The sequence below is a fragment of the Triticum aestivum genome, chromosome 5D, assembly GCF_018294505.1.
Source record: "Triticum aestivum cultivar Chinese Spring chromosome 5D, IWGSC CS RefSeq v2.1, whole genome shotgun sequence".
In the NCBI taxonomy this organism is placed as follows: Eukaryota; Viridiplantae; Streptophyta; class Magnoliopsida; order Poales; family Poaceae; genus Triticum; species Triticum aestivum.
Genome location: NC_057808.1, coordinates 300,766,166 through 300,791,950, shown reverse-complemented (window position 1 = coordinate 300,791,950; position 25,785 = coordinate 300,766,166). Strand labels below are relative to the sequence as shown.

At 44.7% G+C, this 25,785-nt stretch overlaps 2 protein-coding genes across 2 annotated transcripts in view; both read left to right on the top strand.

Moving 5' to 3' along the window:
• The window catches only part of LOC123120524 (probable LRR receptor-like serine/threonine-protein kinase At1g51810), an 11,625-nt gene extending 7,850 nt beyond the window's left edge, over positions 1 to 3,775 (top strand). Inside the window, exons 4-12 of the mRNA XM_044540534.1 lie at positions 748 to 886; positions 971 to 1,042; positions 1,406 to 1,483; positions 1,617 to 1,777; positions 1,889 to 2,151; positions 2,275 to 2,401; positions 2,819 to 2,887; positions 2,990 to 3,179; positions 3,288 to 3,775. Of these exons, the coding sequence (XP_044396469.1) occupies positions 748 to 886; positions 971 to 1,042; positions 1,406 to 1,483; positions 1,617 to 1,777; positions 1,889 to 2,151; positions 2,275 to 2,401; positions 2,819 to 2,887; positions 2,990 to 3,179; positions 3,288 to 3,681 (1,493 nt within the window). The 3' untranslated portion in view covers positions 3,682 to 3,775. The remainder of the gene's footprint in view (positions 1 to 747; positions 887 to 970; positions 1,043 to 1,405; positions 1,484 to 1,616; positions 1,778 to 1,888; positions 2,152 to 2,274; positions 2,402 to 2,818; positions 2,888 to 2,989; positions 3,180 to 3,287) is intronic.
• A 5,247-nt stretch (positions 3,776 to 9,022) lies between these two features.
• LOC123124720 (probable LRR receptor-like protein kinase At1g51890) lies at positions 9,023 to 24,349 on the top strand. Its single transcript, XM_044545290.1, has 12 exons — positions 9,023 to 9,098; positions 9,259 to 9,802; positions 19,947 to 20,416; positions 21,355 to 21,493; positions 21,580 to 21,651; positions 22,019 to 22,096; positions 22,257 to 22,414; positions 22,520 to 22,782; positions 22,911 to 23,037; positions 23,478 to 23,546; positions 23,654 to 23,843; positions 23,956 to 24,349. The coding sequence occupies exons 1-12, from the start codon at positions 9,023 to 9,025 to the stop codon at positions 24,347 to 24,349; spliced, it is 2,580 nt and encodes an 859-aa protein (XP_044401225.1).
• The last annotated feature ends 1,436 nt before the right edge of the window (positions 24,350 to 25,785 follow it).

Genomic DNA, 25,785 nt, shown 5'->3' with positions numbered 1-25,785 from the left:
TGGGGGGTTGCCCCCGCGGCGCGATTCCGCATCCAGATTTGGCCAGAATCGCCGGCGGCGGACGGGCGGAACCAATGACGGGCGGCGGCAGAAGAAGGTGGGGAAAGGGCGCGGGCTGAAATGTCCCTCCCGCCAACCGTTCCCCTGCGGTACGGGGCACCGTAGGGGCGAGGCAGAAACCTGCGTATTGGCGAGGTGGGGCCGAGATTTTGCTGCGCCCCTCAAAAAGTTTTACGGACCGGCCGCATTTGCAGCGTCTGTTCAGGCGGGATTTTTCACGCTACCCGTAACGGTTATTTTGCGGGTCAGGACTTTTTACGGGGTGTGCTAGAGTTGCTCTTACAACCACCATCTGAAGGCGGTGCCTCCCCCTCTGTGCTGGCAATCTTCACGCCCACCACACTGGCGAGGGTACCACCCGTGCTGGCAATCTTCACGCCCACGCACACACAAACGTGTTTGATTAAATGCCGCAAGGATTTTCTCACTGGAAAGTCGATCCTACCTTGTCAGTTCAAGAGGTGGGAAGGGGGGATTAAACTTTTGTTAAGTATCTGCGGTGAGCTTAAATTTCTAAACCTGCACTTTTCTGATGCATGTAAATTCCGAGTTTTTTTTAATATGTTTTCTGGATATAATTGACTGGCGCATCATGAAACTGCATCTAGCATTCAGTGATCAAAAAGTGTTATTTATGAGGATGATCATTCTTTTTTTCCTGACCACTCCTTTTTTTCGCGATGGTAGTTGACACAATGATGGCTATTAAACTCGAGTACGGAGTAAAGAAAAACTGGATGGGTGATCCATGCTTTCCTGCCAACTATCGATGGAGTGGCGTGAACTGTAGCGGCGTAACTGCTAACACAACGCGGATAATATCTCTGTGAGTATTATTTGGATGGTATTTCATCTTGCGTGTGCAAATATGTAGCCTTTGCGTTATGTTCTAATATTGATTGTCATGCAGGGATCTATCAGACAGTAACTTGACTGGAGTGATATCTGATAACTTCACACTGCTCACAGAACTCCGATATCTGTAAGTGTTGGATAATGAGGATAACTGTGATATATGCAAATTTGTCACAAATAGATATGATTAGTGGATGGCGGGGAAGTGTATGAAGTGCGTAATACTTACAGATACTTGTTTTTTTATAGCTATGTTCTACTCCCTCCGTCCCAAAATAAGTGCCACTGATTTAGTAGTAAATCAGCTACACTTATTTTGGGACGGAGGGAGTACTATCCATAATATCTGACATCTTCATTTGACATGGAACGGGGAGCCCCTTGTATCTGTTTTCTGTAGTTGAGGACTTCTATTTGGATAGCTTTTGTTGCCATTGTTACGATGCTAAGAACATCGTTCAATGTCTAAACTACATGTCATTTTCTACAGGGATTTATCTGGCAACAGTCTGAATGGACCAGTTCCAAAGTCCCTCTGTAAAAGGAGTGCAGGATCACTCATTTTCAGGTTTGCTTCCTTTTCTCTGAATATGCGCTCGGCTGAATATTTAAGGTTGCTTTTTCCACGAAAGTAACTCTGAACTGATTGTGATAAGAAAAAAACTCTGAATTGATTGTCTGATGCAATTTCACTATTTCAGGTATCAATCTGATGAAGATATGTGCAACAAAACAACAATAAGTCCGCCTCCATCAAAAAATAGAACAGCCATAATATCTATTTCAATAGTGGTTCCCATGTTGGTAGTGGCTATACTTGTTGTGGCATGTTTGATCTGGAGGGGAAGGAGAAAGCCCAAAAGTGTGTATGCTCTACTCATTTAACAACATATAGTTAAATTGATTGATTATTAACTAATAAGGTTTACTACATTTAGTGTTTCTGTAATATAACTGACATTTGTGCAACCAGTTTCTACACATGATCCTCCCAGGGAACCAGAACTTCAGAGTGCTCCTGAAAGTAGAAAAAGTAATGGGGATCAGCTGCAAAATACTGAGAACCGCCGATTCACATACAAGGAGCTAGAGAAGTTTACTGATAAATTCCAACGGTGCATTGGTAAAGGAGGTTTTGGACTCGTGTACTACGGCCGTTTAGAAGACAATGCTGAGGTTGCTGTCAAGATGCGTTCTGAATCATCATCACATGGACTTGATGAGTTTTTAGCCGAGGTACTTTAATTCTCCCCTGGTTCAGAAAGTTTTCAGTTTGAAATGTAAGTTTTGTTGAGTAATCACAGTGAGTTTACATGCAAATTAAGATATTTTCCCTCTGCGCTATGTCTCTTTACATAGGTCAATAGCTTGACAAAGGTGCATCACAGGAACCTAGTTTCTTTGGTTGGTTACTGCTGGGAGAAGGACCATTTAGCACTGGTTTATGAGTACATGTCCCAGGGCAATCTTTGTGATCATCTGAGAGGTTTGTCCATTCGCAAACCTAATGAAGTGATAACAAATTTTGCAGTTGTCTTAAAATTTCATAAAAAGTTAGAACTTCAATGGCTATATATCTTGAATGCTTTTAAATTATTTATCTAAAATAGTTCGGGGGTGTCTACATCTCTTCCTTGTGAAGTACCTGCAACCGTCAGTAACAGCTAGTAATGTTTGCTTATATTGCTTCTTGTTAAAAAAACATTTTGTTTACCATTGGCTGACGAAGTAACAATCTTTATGCATCTAATTTATTCAATATCGGACACAGAAGAGTAGGAAGACTGTGAGAGATCATAACAGAATTGCAAATGGAGCAATATTGCATAAATATATGAACATTGGCATGTAAAGCTGTTGATACAATTCTGCTCTCTAACTGTGACCATGCTTGTATATGAAGGGAAAAATGGTGCTGGTGAAACCTTAAGTTGGGCGACACGTGTACAAATCGTGCTCGAAGCTGCACAAGGTATGGTTTAGTGGAAAGATATAGTTTCTTAAGCGTATTTGTTATAGATGGTCCGCTCTTCTTTCCAGTCAAGTTTTGAAGGACTCGCTATGATATGTGTAGGCCTGGATTATCTGCACAAGGGATGTAGCTTGCCAATAATTCACCGGGATGTAAAAACCAACAACATTCTCCTAGGTCATAATCTAAAGGCGAAAATAGCTGATTTTGGACTTTGCAAGACCTATCTTAGCGACATGCAGACCCACATATCAACCAATGCGGCTGGGACAGCAGGTTACATGGACCCCGAGTATGTCTCTTTCTATACTATAAAACTTTTGTACCTCTTTCTCATATATGGCATTGTTGCTTAATCCAAATTAGGTTTCTAATAGGTGGTTTACCTGCTATTTCTTAGGTACTATCACACTGGCTGGCTCACTGAAAGCAGCGATGTCTATAGCTTCGGTGTTGTTCTACTTGAGGTAGCAACCGGTGAGCCACCGGTACTGCCGGGCCATGGCCACATCGTTCAACGTGTGAAGCAGAAGATTGCCACTGGCAACATCACCACGGTGGCAGATGCCCACCTTGGAGGTGAATATGATGTCAACTCCATGTGGAAACTGGTCGACACCGCGATGGCGTGCACAGCGGATGCTGCTGTCCGAAGGCCAACAATGGCTGCCGTCGTGGCGCAGCTGAAAGAGAGCCTTGCGTTGGAGGAAGGTCGTGAGGACAGTAGCGTCAGGGGAAGCATAGCGAGTACTACTGCTGCCCCGATGTCCGCGTTTGGTCCATCAGCAAGATGAATCTGCGACTTTACCCAGACGTGTTTCATCGCATCATTGATGGGTCTCTCTAGTATATTTTTATGGGATTGCAAGGTCTTCATTACAAACTGTTTATTGTGAATTGTTTGTCATGCTAGGGCAAGCTAATATTTATATTATGTTGTGCTCTCTGGAATTCGACCATATGTTTGCACGCAATAAGGTCTGCGTGAGCTGTGAGCAGGTATGGAGCTAATTCCCGTACATGATTGTAATATAAGAACCTACGGCTTGGTAAGTAGTCTAATCAGTTGGAAATGTGGTGCAGTGTGGTGATGCATTAATTTGCTTCAGTGTTGCTACCTTTGAATTTCACATTGCTTTTGCTTTGATCCGCTGCTTTCACGAGTAGTATTTTGTCCATTTTGAGTTTTGTGACTACAAGTTGTTGCATTTGTATTGGTTGAATTATTGTAGGTTGTCATTCTGTTGACAGCACTTGTACAATAACTATCAATATTACTGGCAATATTTTTTCAGTATATATTGTTTAAACATGTACGACGCTTACGCACCCACCTTGGAAACAACCTGTTTTCTTTGGTTCAGATCACTACGAATGAACCTGCACCTAAAATAGTGGAGCCATGGATCTTCACCTTCAACATGAAACGGAGAATCTATTTCTAGTGGCAACCTTCGAACTAAGTTTTCATTAAATTTGTAGAACGATGAAGACACACAACTTGTTTATTATGATGAGGTCCCGGGAGTATAATGAGGGAATGAAAATGGCAAGAGTTCATCGCTTGCTCACTGTACTGCAAGTTGAGGCACTAACAAAGTAGTGGTCTGTACTACTAGCGGGGCCGGAGGAAAGAACCTGGGCACCCCGTGGTGGTCTGCTGCCGCGTATCCAGTTTAGGGCCAGTTCTTTTGGTGGCTTTTAGAATAAGTTGCAATAAGCTGCCCCTACTTAGCTTATTCTAGAAACCCAAACAAATTTATTTTTTTAGAAGCGTAGTAGTTAAGACTTGACTAGTAGGCTTCTAAAAAGAAAATTTTGGTTGGGCTTCTAGAATAAGCTGGGTAGGAGGCAGCTTATTCTGGAAGCCAAAAAAAGCTAGCAAAAGAACTGGCCCTAAGCGCCCACCCAGGCGACGAGGCCAATGCCCTGCTAGCAAGAGGCGTCTTGAGCAGCAGACGCCCACGCACCGGATGCATCATCAGAGCTTGGCCCTTTCACGACGCATGTTGTCTTGCCGCCTACCCCTGCGTTCAAGGTGTTTGACGAAACGACGCTGAGCTCACCTAGCTGGCCGCGGTGTCCAGACCAGACCCCGTCCTCGTCAACCGCTTGTGGCCACGCGACATTCCTATCCACGCTCTTCGCCATCACCAACCCTCACCCGCCTCCTCATCGGCATGTGGGAGTTTTCGAGAAAGGCTTTCGCCCCGCTCTATCAACCACTACAAGCACTAGAGCGGGCTGCCGCCGTCGTCACCCATCACTCACCGGAGCTGGCCAAAACTTGTTTTAATAGTGTTACTCCATCGGACCAGCGCACCTGAACAACAGCCATCACTGCTGGAGAGAATCTCAGATCGAAAGGATCCAACCCGTGTACACACAAACAAAGATTGGATCCACGAAGATCCATCGAAGATAAAAAACTAACTGAATCCCATGAGATTCATTGGAGACACACCTATCGCCTACGCTCAAAACTATTAGCATAAACATACAAAGAAGATATCAAATCCTATTGGTGCTCAACACCTAAACATAATAGTGTTCCTCCATATCCCCGAGAACTAGGGAGTCTATTCGGACAACTGTACCATGAGCAGATGGTAACTAATGAGGAGGAAATGGTTCATATGAGATGTCAACATGACAGCAACAAGCGAAGACGACACACAAGGGCATGCAACTAATTGCTTCATTGTTTAGTGGCGCAAGAACAATTCGTGAAATTTGAGTGGCAGCCTTTAGATATTTGAGTTCGGTAGTGACATGAACCAAACCTTTTCTAACATGGTGTCATCAATTAGACTAATAGGATCATCCCTGAAATAGTCTATTGACATTATAAACTTCGCCCTCCAGTGGCCTAGATCAATAATTGTTCTGTACCCCTTCGATCTGTCTAGCATGGGAAACGTTTCGGAAAAGAAACAAGGCTACAAAACTTCGCTCAAGTTGTCGTCACACGCTCCAGAATGCTGTTGGGCGTTCATATCGGTGTCCTCGGACGACCAACCAGGTGCTGCATCAGCCCCATCTATGCATATCGGAGGCACTAAACTAAAATCATTAAGAAAGAAAGAAAGGGCTAGCGCTGAGCTATGCCAAGTGGCGACCGCTGGTTGGCTTGATGGAACGTTTCTTTTCTTTCTTTCTTTCTTTTTTCCCTTTTTTAAGATGGAGGTGAGGTTTTTTCCTAAGTTTTTTTTTACATGGAGGTGAGGATCCACATATTTTTTTAGATCAAAACAAACCCATAATTTTCCATGTGGCAATTGCTGGTTGGCCGAGTGAGGAAGGTTCTTTAAAAAAAAAAGATGATGACAAGTTTTTTTCGTTTTAGATGAAGGTGAGAACCCATGATTTTTAAAAGGAAACGAGCCCATAATTTTCTCGCAGGCGGCGTCAACCGCTAGTCCAGCTTTAAATGTGTTGTTTCATGCATGCATCCATCCACGTGTGAAGGCTCTAGGCATGAGCTCGAACGAAAGACTTGGCTTGATGGTGCGCACGCGGATGAATTGCAAGCGTGCAAAGACCTCTGCCGCTGACAACGATCGAAAGCAAGGGACGAATAGGTCAGAGTATGAAAGTTTGGCCATGGCTGGGCATGCCGGCTGGAATCAATAGCCTCGTGCGTCTTCTTGCCTTATGCACACACCAAACACTAGATATAAGATTGATTGTTTTCCCTTAGAAGAAAAAGCCATCAGTAGACGTCGGACCATCAGGTTGGATTCTATCAGACTAGTCCTAAACCGTTGGATTGAAAGCTAGATGTACCTCCGATTTGATAGTTAGGCCATGCCCGAGATTATTTAGAGTTAAATACACTGCAGGTGCCCTAACTTGTTCGACATGGTAAGTTTGGTGCCTAAATTTGGAAAATACATAAAAATGATGCCATAACTTGTTTGGACATTTAAATATGGTGCCTCTGGGCGTATGCCGCCGTACCGAGTGCTTGTGTGGCATGCCAGCGTGTTGTTGCGCCACATGTGAGTGGTTGCGGGTGCTGTACGCGCTCTATGAGCTGTTTGCGCTGTTTTTTTATCGAAACACTCCTAAACTTTAATTAATTCTCACAAACAAATACCTCATGTACTTTAATTAATTGTCGCAAAAAATACCCATGATGACATGGTGAAGGGAAATCAAACCAATGATCTCGTAGCCCGACCGGACCATGCGCCCAACCTTTGATCTGCATTTAACTACCAGCAAGCAATTTATATAGACTAGTCCACATAGCGCCTGCACATGTTCCTACTATTTTTTTTAAAAAAACATTCAAGTTACCATCTTGTTTTTTAGTGAAGTTTCTGTTTAGCTTTCATGATACAATAAGTTTTTCCATATGAAAAAAATAAAATTATTATCACTATGCGATTATTGTTTATTTTATATCTCTACTCTATTTTCATTATGGTGTACTTTGAAGAGATAAACATGAACTTTTCTAAACTTTATGTGGATTTAAAATTTTGAACGTATATTAAAAACACAGTGAACATTTTTTTTAAATACGCGTTCAAGTTTATTTTCATATTATTTTAGAAAATGCTCACTTTACTTAGAAAATGTTGAACATGTATTAAAAAAATATTGTGTTAAATTATTCTTACATTTCTACAAACATGTTTAACATGTCAGTACATTTCTAGAATTTACTGTTGCTACACAATAATTTTTAATACACGCTGAACAATTTTTTAAATACAAATGTCAATTTTTAACAATCGTGTATTTTAAAAACACAATGAAGATACACAATAATCGTGCGTGCTTGTGGTCTTGAGTGAAGATACATAAAGTCATACAATAATTTTTAAATACGTTCAACTTTTGAATCCACATAAATTTTAGAAAAAGCTCATGTTTATCTCGTCAAGGTAAACACTAATGAAGATAGAATAAAGATATAAAATAAACAATATGCATATTGATAATCATTTTATATTTTCATATGGGAAAATTTATGTATTATGAAAATTAAACAGAAACTTCACTAGGAAAACAAAGCGATACTTGAAAAAAAAAACTGGTCGAAAACATGTGTAGAGCCATACGTGGAATCGTCCATATAAGAGGCCTCTCCACATAAATTGCTAGACAGCAATAAACTCACCAAAGTGGGGCCTGTTGGTCCGCTCTTTTGTTAGGCAACCAGGACGTCCCTAGTTCAAATTCCCCCTCTACCGACTTGTTAGTTTTTTTTTTGCGAGAACTACTTAAAGTCTAGGGGCGTTCCTGTAAAAAAACAGCGCCCAATATGCCACCGGGCACTCGATACCGTGGCATACGTCGAGATGCACCGTATTTGAACGCCCGGACAGGTTACAGTATCATTTTTATGTATTTTTCAAGATTAGGCACCAAACTAACTGTGCCGGACAAGTTAAAGCACCTCCAGTGTATTTAACTCGACTATTTACATGCCGTGTAATTAGTCTTACATGGAGCCTGGGATAACCCAACATCCGGTACTTAATTTATTAGGATTTGCGCTAATTAGTACCCTCTTGGTTCACAAATATAAGATGTTTTAACTTTTTCTTTACGGATGGGTATTTAATTTTTACTGGTTAGCAGCCATAAACCATGGAAAATCTGATTACTAGTAGTATGTTGCCCTTTGCCCTTTTTTTCTGTGAAAACTCTACCCAACCTATCCAAAACATATAAGATCATTGGTAGTGGGAGTGTTAAGTAATTTTAGTGTAATTAAATGGAGAAAGAGGGTTGAGTATCGATACCCTATGATATTAAAATGATATTATTTATCACGCATGATAATAAATAAGATCATCTAAAATACTTGTATGCTCCTCACTAATTACGGAGGCGATATAATGCAGTAGTGTCATATAGTACTCCTCACCGCAAGTGGCCTAAACAAACTTTTTTAATACAAGTAGCCTAAACAACTACGACAGCATATAATAAGAGGAGCAGATGAATGGGTGTGTCACATGTAGCCTAAGCTTGTAGCCGCCGGTGGTTTTGAACTTGCAATGCTGATGGAAGCGTAGGCATACCACTCACATCCTAAGTTGGTGCGTAATATATATACGTGAGGCATGGCCTAGTTCTCCAAGGCCATTGATGAACTGAGTACTTTCCTCTCTCTCAATGAGGTCGTTGTGGGTTTTGTTTGGGGCGTTCGTATTGGCAGTCACAGCAGTTCATGTCGCCGGTCAGCAAGAAGGTTCATTTTTCACCTCAATTACATGGATCGTATCCATATATCCACAACACAAACGTTTTGTAGATGTGTATTTCATTATTATGATCCAAATAGCAGGCTTTTCATCGTAATTCTCAGCCTTTTCGTCTTGGTTGTGTACATATGTGCCATCAATAATCAGGTTTCCTGAGCATCGACTGCGGCCTGGATGCCAAATTCAGCGGGCGCAAGGACACCCACACAGATATCGCCTACGTCTCCGATGGTCCGTACGTCGACGGCGGGGAGAACCGCAGGGTGGCCGCCGAGTTCGATACTCCTAGCGCGTCACTCGAGGACCTCCGCACGCTCAGGAGTTTCCCGTCCGGCCTACGGAACTGCTACACGCTCCCCACCAAGAGCGGCGCCAAGTACCTTGTCCGGATGGTATTCTTCCACGGGAACTACGACGGCAAGCCAGCCGTGTTCGACCTGCACCTTGGCACCAACTACTGGGATACGATGACGATCCGAAACATGACTGACACCCAGTACTGGTGGTCCGAGGCGATCTTCATCGCGTGGGCGAGCTCGGTGCCGGTCTGCCTGGTGAACACCGGCGGCGGTACGCCGTTCGTCAACACGGTGGAGCTGAGGCCTCTCGGTGCCTCGCTTTACCCGGACCTCACCATCGACGGCTCCATGTCCACGTATGGAAGGATAAATACAGGGGGGAACTTTACCAGGTATGTATGAAACTCTGGTTTTCTGATGCTACGTAGGGGTACTATATGTTTCCCTTTTTTTTCAACAGTTTCGTATATTTGACCAAGTTTATAAGAATCAACATCTACAACATTAAATTAGTTTATTAGATTCAACATTGTGATAAAGTATGTTTTCATATTGTACATTTGATGATTTGGATATTAGTAGTTTTTTCAACAAATTTGGCCAAACTTAAGGAAACTTGACTTATGAAAAACCTAAATTTCAATTATTTTGGAATGGGGCGACTATATTCGGAAATTGTTTACCTCCATGGAATCCCAATCCCCTGCTTTTATTTGTAAAGTCTCTATTCCTCGACTTTTAGCGGGAATATTATTAAAGATGGGAGCATATGGATTGATTCGGATCAACATGGAATTGTTACCTGAGCATAACATGCATCATAAACACACGCATGCATTGGATTTTCTTTTCAGCGGACGATATGATTTTATTATATTGAACTAAAACCACGACAAGTATTTCGAAACGGAAGAAGTACATCAGAACAAATAGATTGAGATAATAATTATGAGGTTCATGATCGAACTGAAAGTTATATCATGATTTTTCGGAGTTGTTATTGTACGTAGCTAGTTCCACATTTTGCATCTCAAGTTTTAACCACGTCTCATGATGCGAAAAGACTGTAGAACTCTAAAATTCCATAAGCCACACTAACTTCAAAGTCTGAGGTAATTAATTGAGTGCCCGCTCTGATCTGAGATTGTTAAATTCTCTACGAGGACTCGCTCCTCCCCTCCCGCGACGCTCGTGCGAGCGCCCGAGGGGGGGGGACCCTAGCCGCCGGTCCCCTCGTCCCCACCTCTCCCCCTCCTCCCCCGCCGCCGCCGGCTGGCGCTGACGGGCAAAGCCAGTTTGGCGCGGCGACGGCGGGGCCCCTTCCTCTCGTCTGTTCGGAGTGGCCGGCGCAGGACGGCGGCTCCTGGTGGCGGCGCGGGGCTGCTGCGGGGCCCTGCGGCGCGGCAGCGGGCGCGTGGTGTGGCAGTCGGAGGCGGCGCGTGCCTGGTGAAGCGCAGTGGCTGCGGTGCTCCGGATCGGGAGGCGGCGCGCGGGCGTGGCTCTGCCCAGATCCGCTCGATCTGGCGCAGGGGCTTGGTCGGCGGCGCCAGCGGAGGTTGACGGCGGTGGCGTGCCCGTCCTTGGCTGGCGGCAGCGGATGCAGCGGCAGCCAGATCTGGCAGGCGGCGCGGACTGGGTCTCTGTGGGCAGCTTGGGCCGCGGTTGGCCATCTCTGCGGTGGTCGGTGGAGTGGCGGCGCAGTGGTGGTGGTTCGTGCTGGTGGTGGCGCTGGCGGCGGTGTGGGCTTCGGCCGACCTAGCGTGCAGCGGCTGTTGGCGGCGAGGGTGGTGGCGATGGTTCGGGGCTGCCCCTCGGGGTCCCGACATGGATGTGGGCTGCCACGGCGTGGTGGTGGCCCATGGCGGTGGTCTGGGTCGTTTCACGGCGGCGGCTGGACTTCTTCGGCTTCTGCCTGTCGGTGAGCGCCCTTGACGACCTTCGATTCCTCTCCCCATCGTTCGGGCGCTACCTTCATCGGAGGGTTGGCCCTCTCCCAGCGGCGCCCATCGCCCGTCTCGCGCCCGACAGCAGGACCAGACTCATCTTGCGCCCGGCAGCAGGACCTGACTCGTCTCGCGCCCGGCAGCAGGACCGAGCTCGTCTCACGCCCGGCGGCAGGACGGGTCGATGGTGGCCAGTTTTGGCCGGACTATCAGGTCTCAACGCTGGGGACTGCTCAGAAGTGCGAAAGGCGGTTCCTTTCCATTCGTCTCTTTGGTTGGGTAGCGGTGGGTGGCGGGTGAGGTGGCGTCAAGGTCCTGGATGCTGGGGCGGCGGCCCTGGTGGTGGTGTCGTGGTGCTCCTGGACAAAGCCCGTGACTTGGTGCTGCCTGGTGGCCATGACCGTGTGGGCGGCGTGGTAGCCAGGGTGTGGCGTTCGGTGGCGGTGAATATTGGTCGGGGTCAAAACCTGTTCTATCTTCGGATTGACCGGCGACGGCGAAGCCCGTTCCCTTCTTGAAGGCGTCACCGCGACTCTCGCTACCCGTCGTGTTGCTCCGGGGGAAACTCTGATCCTTGGGTCGGGCGGTGGCGGCGCTTCGGTGTCATAACCTTCCTATAGGCACCGCCTTGGAGCCCACGGTGCGTCGTATGTAGCATCTTCTCTTCGCGGTGGCGTGTTCATGGTTGGGACCCTCGGTGGCTTTTATAGTGCTAGGGATGGTGTTGCTGCGCTCAGCGCCTATGTATCCTGCCTTGTGTGTGTGCGTATGTTGTCTGGCTTGTTGGTGATCTTTTCTTTATATATAAAGCGGGGCGAAAGCCTTTTTCGGTAAATTCTCTACCACAGAGTATCTTACAATTTTCTATGAAGATCCGCATATTTTAGCTAGGAACCTGTCCATGTGGGGACAACCACTATTAGTCGTTTCCAAACATTTACCCATTGTGTGTAAAATCCATATTTTAAGCCAAAAAATCTACTTCCTGCCCTTTAGTTGTGACATTTCATCCCTTGGATGTGACACCATGATAGTTTTGTTTTTGGAATAGCATATCGTCCCTCTTTGTACGTAAAGCACACATTAAGATACACGACATAATGAGTATAAGATAGTGAGCTAGCCCTTTTACAAAGTAGATCCATAGATAATCGGGCAACATAAACGCACACGACTACGTTACCTAAAAAATAACATAGGTAGGCCTCAACATAACTTCATGACATGTAATAACACACCGAAATTCCACGACAATGCCCTTAAGAGTGGGAACGGCGCTAAGCGTCGCCGCGCTAAACGACGTCATCAAAAGGATAGCGGCACCTACCAGTGTCATCGCCGTCGGCACCAAAGCATGGAGCTTTCGCTCCGCAGCTCACCCATGCCTCCACGAAGCACCCAAGACAACCGCGACGAGCACAAGCCTTCAGATCCAGATCTAGGCGTCTCCACTTTCAACAATAGAGAGTGAGCCCGAGCAACCTGTCGCTACACCCCTCGATGTTTCAGACGACCTAGAGGTATAGCCACTACCGCCGTCATGGTGCCCGCCAAACAGCCAACCATGTGAACACCGCCATCCGGGGGCGCTGAGCCAACATCCATGTCCCGAGACACCACCAACCGTCCACAACACAACGCACTAACCACAGAAGGAAGAGCGAAAGGCATCTTCTTCCACTCCTAGCCTCAGCCACCGAGTCTGAGTCAATGCCTCCATGGTAGGAAGCGTCCACACCTGCTCCCCAGCCACTCTTGTTGGATCAGGAGACACAATCCGGTGGCTGCCGACCCAACGTCGAGCAAGCCTAAGAGAGCTCGCATACCGCCACGCCCGTGGCCATCGCCGATTCGACCAATGGCACAACAACGTCAGGGGAATCCGACACGGACCGAAGCCAGAAATGAGCAGCAGGTAAGGAGAGCACAACGGGAGGCTTGCACCAGTGTGGGCCAAGTTGTCCCCCTATACTTGCATGCCGCCGGAGGTTGTCCATCACCATGGACCAGATATGTGTTGCCCGCCAAAGCCAGCCCACAACGGGCCACGCTCGCACGCCGTTGACACGAATCACACCACCGCCAAACCACCCGGATGAACCCGGCCGCCACAGCCGGGATGGGTCACGAGGCAGGGTGTAGATCCACCGGGGATCCATTCCAACGTCGACCAAGTCGGCTGCCAGAGCACCCCATCTCCTATCCGACAGCAAACGCCACAAGAGGAGCCCCGCTGGCGTCGCAAGGAACCGCCACACCAGCACCACACCGGAGGCGCCCAAGCCCCGCGAGCCAGACCTGCCCATTGATGTCCATCTCCAAACACCGCCCAGGAAGGGAGCAGTGTGCGCCACCATGGCCAGGAGCAGCAACCGCAGCCAGATCTGGCACCAGCCGAGCATCCCCGCACGAGCCGCTCCACTCATGCCTCTGCGATGCAACTGCAATGCTGTCACGTCCACACACCTGCACCAACCTGCCATGCCACCGCTGGGGACAGGAGCGTCGCGCCCCCACGCGCATGAAAGCCCTACGACCACGAGAGACACGCGAGCGGGAGGAGACGCCTCGCCGTCGCCGTAGTCACGCAAATTTTGCCCGGAGGCGCTCGCCGGCGGCGGCAGGATGGAGGAAGGAGATGGATGGGAAGGGGTGGCAGCGTTAGGGTTGTCTGGGTTGCTCGCAGGAGTGACACGGGACCAAACAGGTATTCTATTCTGAGATGTGGTCATCAATTGGGTGGCGCATGAGAAAGCTCACTCAAACCATAGAGACTCAATTTTATTTTATTTTGAGCAAGGAGAGATTCCATTTTATGGGATGACGTTGTGTTTTTTAGGGGTGGATGACGTTGTGTTAGAAGCATGATTGGAGCTGGTTTTTCTCCTCACGCTGGGCTATGCTACGATCGTGGGCCTCATATATCTAGTTGGGCCATGGGTCTGCTTTGTAGTAGTACTAGAGAGACCAGTGGGGCGCGACTATGTCTCGCCTTCAGCGAGAGGGGCAGGAATCCTCGCTGAAACCGAGTGGGCCAGCCCAGGAGCGCGGGATCCAACAGTCTTCTTTTTCTATTTTTAATCTTTTTTTTCATTTTTTGCTTTATTTTTTATTTTTATATACTTAAAATATTTGATATATATTACAAAAAACACTCTATAAAAATATTTTAAAAAATGCTGACCAAACATTTGAAAAATGTTGGATGTGTATAGAGGAATCCACAACCCATCCCGACCGACAGTCATAATTTTTTTCAATATGTCCTTGAGTTTATTCGAGACTTGAGCAAAACTCAAATTGGACAAGAATATGATCCCTGGGTTCTCTTTATTGGAACTATGTTCTTTTTTATTTTTGTTTTGAATTGGTCGATGATCTTTTACTTGGAAAATTATAGAGTTGCCCCATGGGAATTAGAAGTGCCCACGAATGATATAAATACTACTCTTGCTTTAGCTTTACTCACATCAGAGACATATTTTTATGCTGTCTTAGCAAAAAAGGATTGAGCTATTTCGAGAAATATATTAAATCAAGTATCATTGGGTCTATCTCAAAAAAATTAGAACCCTTTGAAAAGACATTCAAGGGGTTCTCAAATATAAAATAAAAGTAAAAACGTTTATTTCATTAAGGTTTTTTTATGTAATCATTTATGTGTTAATGTAAGCGAATCCTAACTATGCAAGCCTATTCCTAATAGATTTATACCAAAATACCAAATCCAAATTATAAAAAATCATATTTATCACGTATAAGAAAAATGTAGACAAAATGTGTATAAAATTTTCATCTGTACTTAAAAAATGTTAATCAAGAATTTGAATTTTCTTTAACAAGTATTTGGAAAGTGCCGATCAAGCATTTGAAATATCTATAGAAAAAATGTTGATCATGTATTACAAAAATGACGAACTTTTTATCATATATATATAAATGTTAATCAATTACTTGAAAACAATAATTATCAAGTACTTGAAAAATGTTAAATGTCTACAGAATTTTTTTATCATGTATGTAAATATGTTAATAAAGCATTTGAAAAAAATGTTGAACAAGTATTTGAAAGGTATTAAATGTCTATAAAAATGTTGACCATATATTAAAAAATGATAAAAACAATTGATCATGTATTTAAAAATGTTCATGAAAAATTTGAAAAAAAATTTAAATAAGTATTTCAAAAATGTTGATCAAGCATTTGAACAATGTTAAATGTGAATAGAGAAAATGTCGATCATGTATTAAAAATGTGATGAAATTTTTTGATCATGTTTATAAAAAAATGTGAATCAAGCTTTCGAAAGAATGTTGACAAGTATTTAAAAAATGTCAATCAAGCATTTGAAAAGTGTTAAATGTGTATATTTTTTGTATAATTTTTTTTATCATGTATTAGAAAAATGTATAATTTGTATTGGAAAAACGTTAGACGTGAATTAGAAAAATATTGTTGACATATAAAAAAATGTAGAATAATAACCAAAAGAATAAAGAAAACCGAAAATAGAAACAAAATAAAAAATGAGAAATGAAACAAAATTCTAAAATGAATTAAAATTTGGAGGCGAAAGAAGAAAAATAATCAAAATAAAAGAAAGAAAAAGGAGAATAAATAAAAACAACAAAACAGAAAGAAAATAAAAAAAATCTGTGAAATCTCAGAAAAGAAAAGAAAAAATAAGAACAACCTACTCAAATGGCCTATAGGGGTAGCGCCCCTTGTACTTACCACCAATGGAACGTGGTCGTAGTGGCTAGCGGCGCGCCTGATATCCCTTGCGCCCAGGGATTGATCCCTGGTTCTCTTTTTCATGTAGGGGACTAATAGGCACCGGCACACCGGCCTAACTTCGGCCGGTCACCGGGTAGTCGTTCGATTGGAGCCCCCCGTGTCGCTGGATCTTCTCCCTGCTCCTTCTTCCTCCTGTCGCAGCTCACCCAGCACTCCATCCCCCCCCCCTCCCGTCCCCTTCCCTCCATCTCGCACACGAGGCCCGCCTGCTACTAGCCTTTTGGGATCCTGCGCGCTCGTCGTCGCCGTCCCCGTGGTCGGCCTACTCGCCGCTCGTCGCAGAGGCCGCCGCTTGCTGCTAGCCCCACGAGCTCCTGCACGCTCGCCGTCGTCGGCATGCTTGCTGCTTGTCCCAGAGGCCGCCGCTCGCCGCTCTAGTTTGGGTGGCCTTGCAGCTCGCCATGGTCCAGGAGCGCTACAAGCGCCAGATGGGGTTCCAGCAGCGCTCTATCATATCGCGCCATTGTCCAGCTCACTGTTCTCTCCTTGAAGCTTTTCGGAAGCTGGTTGAAGCTTTCTCGTCGTCGGTTGCAGCTTTTCTCTGAATTGCTACAACGACGACGGCGACACTGGTCTCAGCAGCAACGCACCCCTTGCTACAACCGGTGTCGCGTGTTGCTACCACTGTGTCGCACTTTGCTACAACCGCCATCGTGTTTTGCTAAAACGCAAAAGTTGGTGCCGTTCTCTTCTTTGCTACAGCCAGCGTTGCCGTGCGACAATGAGCTTCAACTTTTGCTACAATCGACGCCGCGTTTTGCTACAACGAGCATCATGTTTTGCTAGAACGCAGAAACTGGCATCCTATTTCTTGGTACAATCTGTCGCCACTCTGCTGCAACCAACTTCTTGTTTTGCTACAACCGGTGCCGTGGTTTGGTACAATTGGCTCCTCGATTTGCTACAACCGGCGTCATGTTTGCAAATCGACAACGTGTTTTTGCTACAACCGCTTCTCCAGCCAGCTACAACTAGTGTCGAGTTATGCTACAACCGACTAAATCGGTGGCGTGGTTTGCTACAACCCGGTGCTACAACGGACACGGCTAGGGGCTGTGACGACGACAAGAACCAAACGATGCCAGAGACGGGGGTGTCTCCGTTCTGCAAGAGATGTGGCCAGATCTGCGACGAGAACAACCTCGGGTCAAAGCGGCACGCTGGCACGGCCAACAGAAAATCGAGGTTGGGGACACTGGTGGCCGGCGAGCGCGTGTGGCGCGGCCGCGCAGGAGGCCGGCGAGCGCGTGCAGCGTAGGAGGCCGACGAGCGCGGGCAGCGTGGGCGTCCTTTCTTTTGCTCTGTTTTTTTCCTGCGAGGTGGACGAAGAAACCACGTCTCTCTGGTCGCTTCGATCCAGTTGGATCGCCTGGCCCATGCGAGTCCGGCGGGATGACTCGGCCGGTGCGCCGGGTGTAACATTACCCTTTCATGTAACCTTTTTATTTTAGCGTATGCGAACGGGCCGGCCCAGTTCCCTCAGAGCCTTCAGCGAGACTTGTCTGGAGACTCGCTTAAGGCGGTAGTGCTGACATTGGTCTTTATAACATGCATCGGGCTACGGGAGAATTCTATTTGGCGCCCATTTCAGTATTATCTGCAACTTGGCGCACACTCACCATTCCCGCTGGGCTGGCCCATTTTAGACTTTTTCCTGCTAAAACCACAAAAAAAGGTGCGACTGAAGTTTTGATCATGCAACCTCGAGGTTAAGTAGCACTCGAACTAACCAAACGTAGTCATCCTTTCTTTCTTTTATATATACTTTTGTCAGGAGTTTTTTTATTTTTCTTTTTTTCCTTTTCCATTCTGGTTTTTCCCTGCAGCAGTATTTATTTATTTTTATTTTTTTATATTTTATTTTATTTAATATTTTTCCTGTTCCTTTATTATTTTCTATTTTTCTCTCAAGTGCGTGAAATTTTTAAAATTTGATGAACTTTTTTTTCAAATTTGTTGAACTTTTAAAAAAATCTGTGAACTATTTTAGAAATTCATAAAAAATTTAAAATTTTGACGACGTTTTTTAAATTAGAAATTTTTATTCAAAATCAATGAACCAATTTAAAATTCGATGAACTTTTTTTGAAATTCAATGAACTTTTATTAAAGTTGATGAACTTTTTTTCAAATCCCATGAACTTCTTTTCAAATATGTGAACTTTTTTTCGAAATTTATGAACTTTTACGAAACCAATGAACTATTTTTCAGTTTTGTAAACTTTTTGTAACTTGATGAAAGTTTTTTTAAATTTGCAAACTTGTTTAAATTCATGAAATTTTCTAGTTTTTCCAATTTTTAAACTTTTTTTATATTTTTTTCATTTTTTATAGACTATGAGAGAGCAGGGAGCAGGAAAAAAACAATTGAAAGAAAAGCTGTAGCGAACGACACAAACGGGGTACGTGTGAACGAGCGAGGGAGGAGTAGTGGGCCGAGGCCCATTTAGGTCGCTAGTGTGCGCCAAATCAGATTCCTGGCGCTGAAGGCGCCGAATAGGACCCCCCTGGGCTGCGTGCCAAACCATCACATTCAGAGGCCCCTCGAAAAGAAATCTAGACATTCAGAGACTTGTAACTTGGACCTACCTCTCGTTATCAAAAAACAAAAAACTCTCTGTCTCTACTCCGGCAGCTGCCGTGGAATCCGTCCCATTCCTTGTTCAAACTCTAGTTCTTGGCTTGATTCCTCTCGTGTGACACAAGGGAACATCAATTCTCTGCAAAATTTTGATCAACAATGTGTTTGAACCCTCGTCTTCCTTCTTAAGATATCTTCAAAAACCAGACTGGCGTTAAAACTAGTGTGACTTTTGTTCATAATTCGGATGAAACTCTCTCATATTTGTTTAAAATCTTTATTCCTTGAATTACAGAAGTAGACAAAACTTTTAAAACCTTTCCTGATACATAAGTTTGACTCCTCATATCATCTTGCGAAGCTGTTCTTAAGTTCCGTTGAAGTTGGGATAATTAATGATGTAGAACTATTTTAAGTTTCATACTCCCTCCGTTCCTAAATATAAATCCTTCTAGAGATTTTAATACAAATTACATACAAAGTAAAATGAATGAATCTACATTCTAAAATATGTCTATATACTAGTAAGATGCCCGTGCATTGCACGGAACACCAAGATACATTTATTTTACAAAAAAATCTGTTGCGATTGACCCATGAGGGAGTAATCTTATGTGTAAAAACTAACGGCATCTGCAGGTTTACATAACTCAGCACGTACATCGCTGATGCAGATCCTCTCCGACACTGACCTCCGCAAGCACGTCGATGGCGCCGTCCGTGTCCCAACAGCTCAGACTGAGCGGAGTGGGGGAGACGAGAAAGAGGAGAGATAAGGTGAGGAGGAGTGGGGCGTGGTGGTGGTAGGTGGTCGGACTGAGCGGAGGCATGGGGGTGGACGATGCCGGCAGCGGCCACCATGCCCCAGATTGTTCCAGAGGCTTCCTTTTTTAATTGCTCAACAATGAGCTTATGTGAGATAAGGATGAACGAGGGAAGGCCTTATATGCAAATATGGAGAGAGGTGCGGGTATCTTTTTGCAAAATTGCCATAGTTTGCTTTCTATCCGTCGGATATAGATTGGACGGTCTATATTGCAGGATGGCAGGCACACCATCATCACCAACTCGGTTTTTTATAAGAGTAGAGACATCTGTATGTAGTTTTTATTGAAATCTCTAAAAATGCTTATATTTAGAAACGAAGGGAGTACATTGTAATGAAAAAAAATCACTTTATCGCCTCAATGATGGATTATCATTTTTTCATGAAGGTTTCCTGACGATCCATACGACCGCTACTGGGGTTTGAGAACCATGTCGTCATGGGCAAAACTTTCCACCAAAGAGACCATCAAGCAGGATGACGTGTTCGTGGTACCCATCCCCATTCTTCAGACAGTCGTCGCTCCTATCAACAATGGCACGGTGCTACACGTCAATACATGGGTATCATACAAAACATCATCCGAGTTTAAGTTCATCCTACACTTCGCCGACATTCAAAACGCCCAGCTCCGGCTGTTCGACATCTACATGAACAACGACGAGTGGTATCCGAATTACAGCCCCCCGTACCTGGCCGCTGGTCATGTGCGTAATACTGAATGGTATAAGACCACGGACGGCCAGTACAATATCACTCTTGCAGCCACCAATACATCCATGCTGCCTCCGATGCTCAATGCATACGAGGGTTACCTGCGCATCCCCCACGATACTCCGAGGACGTTCTCGGAAGACTGTGAGATGACTCTCTCTCTCTCTCTCTATCTATTTCCCTACTCAACTCATTTACCGTCATTGTAGACATTATTGATAATTAATTCCTTGTTCAAAACACATTTACTCTGTTTTTTTTGTGGGGGACCATTTACTCCGTTTTGTGAACATATACAGCTATATTTTTTTCACCTTTTTAACTTTATCATTGCTAATTTTCTTCACAATAATATGTGTTTTATAGTCTTTTATTAACATGTAGATATAAACAGTTAAGAAGAGAAGTTTTATCTTAAATTGTGTTAGCGTATAGAACATTATATTTAGGGCAGTTTATGATTAGTTGATTCGACCCGCAATGATGTATGGTGTTGAGTGTTGGCTGACTAAAAGACGACATGTTCAACAGTTAGGTGTAGCAGAGATGCGCATGTTGAGATGGATGTGTGGCCACACAAGGAAGGGCCGGGTCCGGAATGATGATATACGGGATAGAGTTGGGGTAGCACCGATTGAAGAGAACTTTGCAAACATCGTCTAGGATGGTTTGGACATATCCAACGCTTGCCTTCAGAAGTTTCAGTGCATAACAGACGGCTAAAGCATGCTGAAAATGTCAAGAAAGGTCGAAGTAGACCGAACTTAACATGGGAGGAGTCCGTAAAGAGAGATCTGAAGGACCGGAGTATCACCAAAGAATAGCCATGGATCAGGGGTGCGTGGAAGTTGCTATCCATGTGCCAGAATCATGAGTTGGTTGCGAGATTTTATGGGTTTCAGCTCTAGCCTAGCCCAACTTGTTTAGGACTAAAGGCTTTGTTGTTGTTGTTGTCCGGAAAACAAAATCTCGATGCAGTTGGCCTAACGAACCATTGTCAAATTGCTCATTTGTATTCAGTGATCAAACAAGTTCTTCACGAGGATGATCAAACTTTTACTCCTTTTTTACGTTGGATGTAGTTGACGCAATGATGGCTATCAAACTTGAGTACGGAGTAAGGAAAAATTGGATGGGTGATCCATGTTTTCCGGAGAAATACCGATGGAATGGCGTGAAGTGTAGCGACGTAACTGATAACACTACGAGGATAATATCTCTGTAAGTATTATTTTGGTGGCCTTTCATGTTGTGTGTGCTAATATGTAGCCTTGCCCTCATATATTGGAATGTTAATTTTCATGCAGTGATCTGTCCAACAACAACATGAGTGGATTGGTATCTGATAACTTCACATTGCTCACAGAACTCCGGTTTCTGTAAGTATTAGATAATGAGTATAACTATGTATATACAAATTTGTTACAAACGGTTATCGACTTCTTCCTAACCAACATGTCCCCATTACAAAGCACTCCATCTAGACATATAATTAGTGGATGGTGGGGAAGTGTATAAAATTGCACAATACTTGCCTTTTGTAGTTCTTCTGACAATCCATAATACTCTGACATTTTCATTTGACATGAATGGGAAGCCCCTTCTATCTGTAGTGATGAGTGCAGTAAACCAATAGGATCCACTTGAGAGGACTTCTATTTGGCATTTTGGATAGATTCCATTGCAATTGTTACAAAGCTAAGAACGCCATTGAGTGTCTAAACTAGTACATGTCACTTTCTACAGAGATTTGTCTGGCAACAATCTGAACGGACCAATTCCATATTCCCTTTGTAAAAGGAATCCAGGATCACTCGTTTTCAGGTTTGGGTTTCCTTCTCGAGGTTCCATTTTATGTGAATATGCATTCTAATTGTGCTTGAATGCATATCTTCTGTGATCTTTAGGCAACTAACTATTCAAGATTGCTTGTTGTACTAAAGTAACACTGAATTGGTTGTCTAATGTACTTTCACTGTTTCAGATACGAGTCCGGTGAAGATATGTGCAACAAAACAATAAGTTCGACTCCATCAACAAATAGAACAACTATAATTTCTATTTCGGTAGTGGTTCCATTGGTGGTAGTGGTTGTACTTGTTCTTTCGTATTTGATCTGGAGAGGGAAGAAAAAGCCTAAATGTGTGTTGCTCTTTTCTTTTAATAACCCGTGATTAATACATGCATGATTGTTAATGTTTACTATATTCAATCTTTCTGTAATGTATGTGACATTTGTGCATCCAGTTTCTATACAGGATTCTCCTAGAGAGCAAGAACTCGAGAGTGCCCTCAGAAGTACAAAAAGTCAGGGTGGTCACCTGCAAAATACCGAGAATCGACGATTCACATACAAGGATCTGGAGAAGTTTACAAATAAATTCCAACGGTCCATTGGGAAAGGAGGTTTTGGGCTCGTGTACTACGGCCGTTTAGAAGACAATACTGAGGTTGCTGTCAAGATGCGTTCTGAATCATCCTCGCATGGGCTTGACGAGTTCTTAGCGGAGGTACTTTCTCCCCTAGTTCATAAACTTATCAATTTGAAATGTAAGTTCGGCAAGTCACTACTTACTATTAGAGTGAGCTTACATGCAAATTAAGATATTTTCCCTCTGTGCTATGTTTCTTTACATAGGTCAATAGCTTGACAAAGGTGCATCACAGGAATCTAGTTTCTTTGGTTGGTTACTGCTGGGAGAAGGAGCATTTGGCGCTGGTTTATGAGTACATGTCCCAGGGAAATCTTTGTGACCATCTAAGAGGTTTGTCCGTTCGCAAACCTAATTAAGTGGTAACAAATTTGCAGTTGTCTTAAAATTCCATAAAAAATATATGTGCACCGTTTGAACTTGAAAGCCTGCAATCGTCGGTAAAAAAATATGTGATCTTGAGTGCCTTTAATGTATTTATCTAAAATAGTTTGAGGGTGTGCGCATCTGTTCCTTTAAAGTGCCTGCAATCGTCAGTAACAACTACTAATGTTTGATTATATTGCTTCTCGTGAGGATTTTTTTTTGCTAAGTGTTGGCTGACGAAGTAACAACCTTAATGCATCTGATTTAATCAATTTTCCGATGCATAAGACGGTGACTCTGTGAGATATGGAATTGCAAACAAAGAAATAATGCGTAAATATATGAGCATTGACATGTAAAGTTGTTCATACAATTCTGCTCTAACTCTTACATGCTCATATATGAAGGGAAAAATGGTGCCGATGAACCCTTGAGTTGGGCGACACGTGTACGAGTTGTGCTCGAAGCAGCACAAGGTACGGTTTAGTGGAAAGATATATATAGTTCTCTTAAGCGAATGTGTTATGGATGGTCTGCTCTTCTTTTGAATCAAGTATTGAAGGACTTGTTGTGATATGTCCAGGCTTGGATTATCTGCACAAGGGATGTAGCTTGCCAATAATTCACCGGGATGTGAAAACCAACAACATCCTCATAGGTCAAAACCTACAGGCTAAAATAGCTGATTTTGGACTTTGCAAGACCTATCTTAGCGACATGCAGACCCACATATCAACCAATGCGGCTGGGACAGCAGGTTACATGGACCCCGAGTATGTCCCTTTCTATACTATAATATACTTTTGTGCCTGTTTCTCACATATGGCATTGTCGCTTAATCCAAATTAGGTTAATTAAGATGTGGTTTACCTGCTGTATTTTTAGGTACTATCACACTGGCTGGCTCAGTGAGAGCAGTGATGTGTATAGCTTCGGTGTAGTTCTCCTTGAGGTGGCCACCGGTGAGCCTCCAGTACTGCCGGGCCATGGCCACATTGTTCAGCGTGTGAAGCAGAAGATTGCCACCGGTAACGTTACCACAGTGGCTGATGCCCATCTTAGAGGTGAATATGATGTCAACTCCATGTGGAAACTTGTCGACACCGCCATGGCGTGCACGGCGGATGCTGCAGTTCGCAGGCCGACAATGGCCGCTGTGGTAGCGCAACTGAAAGAGAGCCTTGCGTTGGAGGAAGCTCGTGAGGACAGTAGCGTCATAGGGAGCATCGCGAGTACTACTGGTGCCCCGATGCCTGAGTTTGGACCATCGGCAAGATGAGGCTGCGATTACGCGGATGTGTTTCATTGCATCGTGGATGGGTCTCTACTCTTTAGTATCTTTTTGTGGGATTGCAAGGTTTTCATTACAACGGTTTATTCTCAATTATTTGTCATGCTAGGGCAAGTTAATATTTATGGCGTGTTGTGCTGTGTGAAATTCGACCATATGTTTGAGCGCAATAAGGTGTGGGTGAGCTGTGACCAGGTATGGAGCTAATTCGCATACGTGTTTGTGATATAAGAACTTAGAACTACCACTTTTCACGCTATGGTTTCAAAAACCTATCAAATTTTTATTTATTGCTGATAACTATCAGAATTGGAGTTGGTTGTTTCAAAAAACCCAAATGACTGTATGTTTTACAATTGATTGCAATTCTGACATGTCGGGCCCGCACGTAAGAGTTCTGATCGTTTGACCGTTATGTGGCATAAAAGCAATCAGGTCCTTGCCAAAAAATAAAAAAGCAATCGGGTCCCTGTACTTAATCAAAGAAAGCAATCGGGTCCCTATGAAGGTCATCCTGCAGCTCATGCACCCGCGTAGTGACCTCGTCGGACTCCCTCCGGCCGCTCCCAAGCCCGGCGACGCTCGCCCTCCGGCCACTCCCGCGCCCGACAACGCTCGCCCTCCGACCGCTCTCCGTGCCCGGCGAGCGCTCCCTCCAGCAGCTCCCTGTGCCCGGCCGTGCTCCAGGCGAGTCGCGGCCACAGCCGCAGCCGCGAGCCGCTGGAGCAGCCGCAGCCTCTCTTTGGGTTCGGGCCGCCATGGCCAGGAACTCAGGCTGCCGCGCCCAGGAGCTTCAGCCGCCGCGTTCCTCAAGGCGGCTTGGTCCTCCGAGCAACCTTGCAACGCCCGTAGCCGCCGCGGAGCAGCTCGACGGGCTCGGTTCCCATGCCCAACGCCGGCAATCTCCTCGCCGGCTGCGCAGAGGGCAGCAGCAACAACGGAGGCGGGGCTCCACGGGCGCCAACTGTGTGGCCGACGGCCATGGCTGTGATGGAGTTCCAGAGAGAGGAGAAGAAGAAGGAGAAGGGAGGCAGAGAGGAGGGGGAGAAAATGAGGAGACACTGACGTGTGGGCCCTACATGACAGTTAACGGTCAAAGGGACTGTTTGTTTAGGTGTGGGCCCGACATGTCATAATCGTAATCAATTGTAAAACACACGGTCATTTGGGTTTTTTGAAACAACTGACGTCGATTCCGGTAGTTATCAGCGACAAACAAAAATCCGGTAGTTTTTTGAAACCCTAACGCGAAAAGTGGTAGTTTTATGCTATTCACTCTAAGAACTTATCATTTAGTTAGTAGTCTAATCAGTTGGAAATGTGGTGCAGTGTGGTGATGCATTAACTTCGTTGAATACATTGTGTGCGTGTATATTGTGTCTTGGCCCCACCTCCTAGTTCATATGTATAGTTGAGGTTGTGGC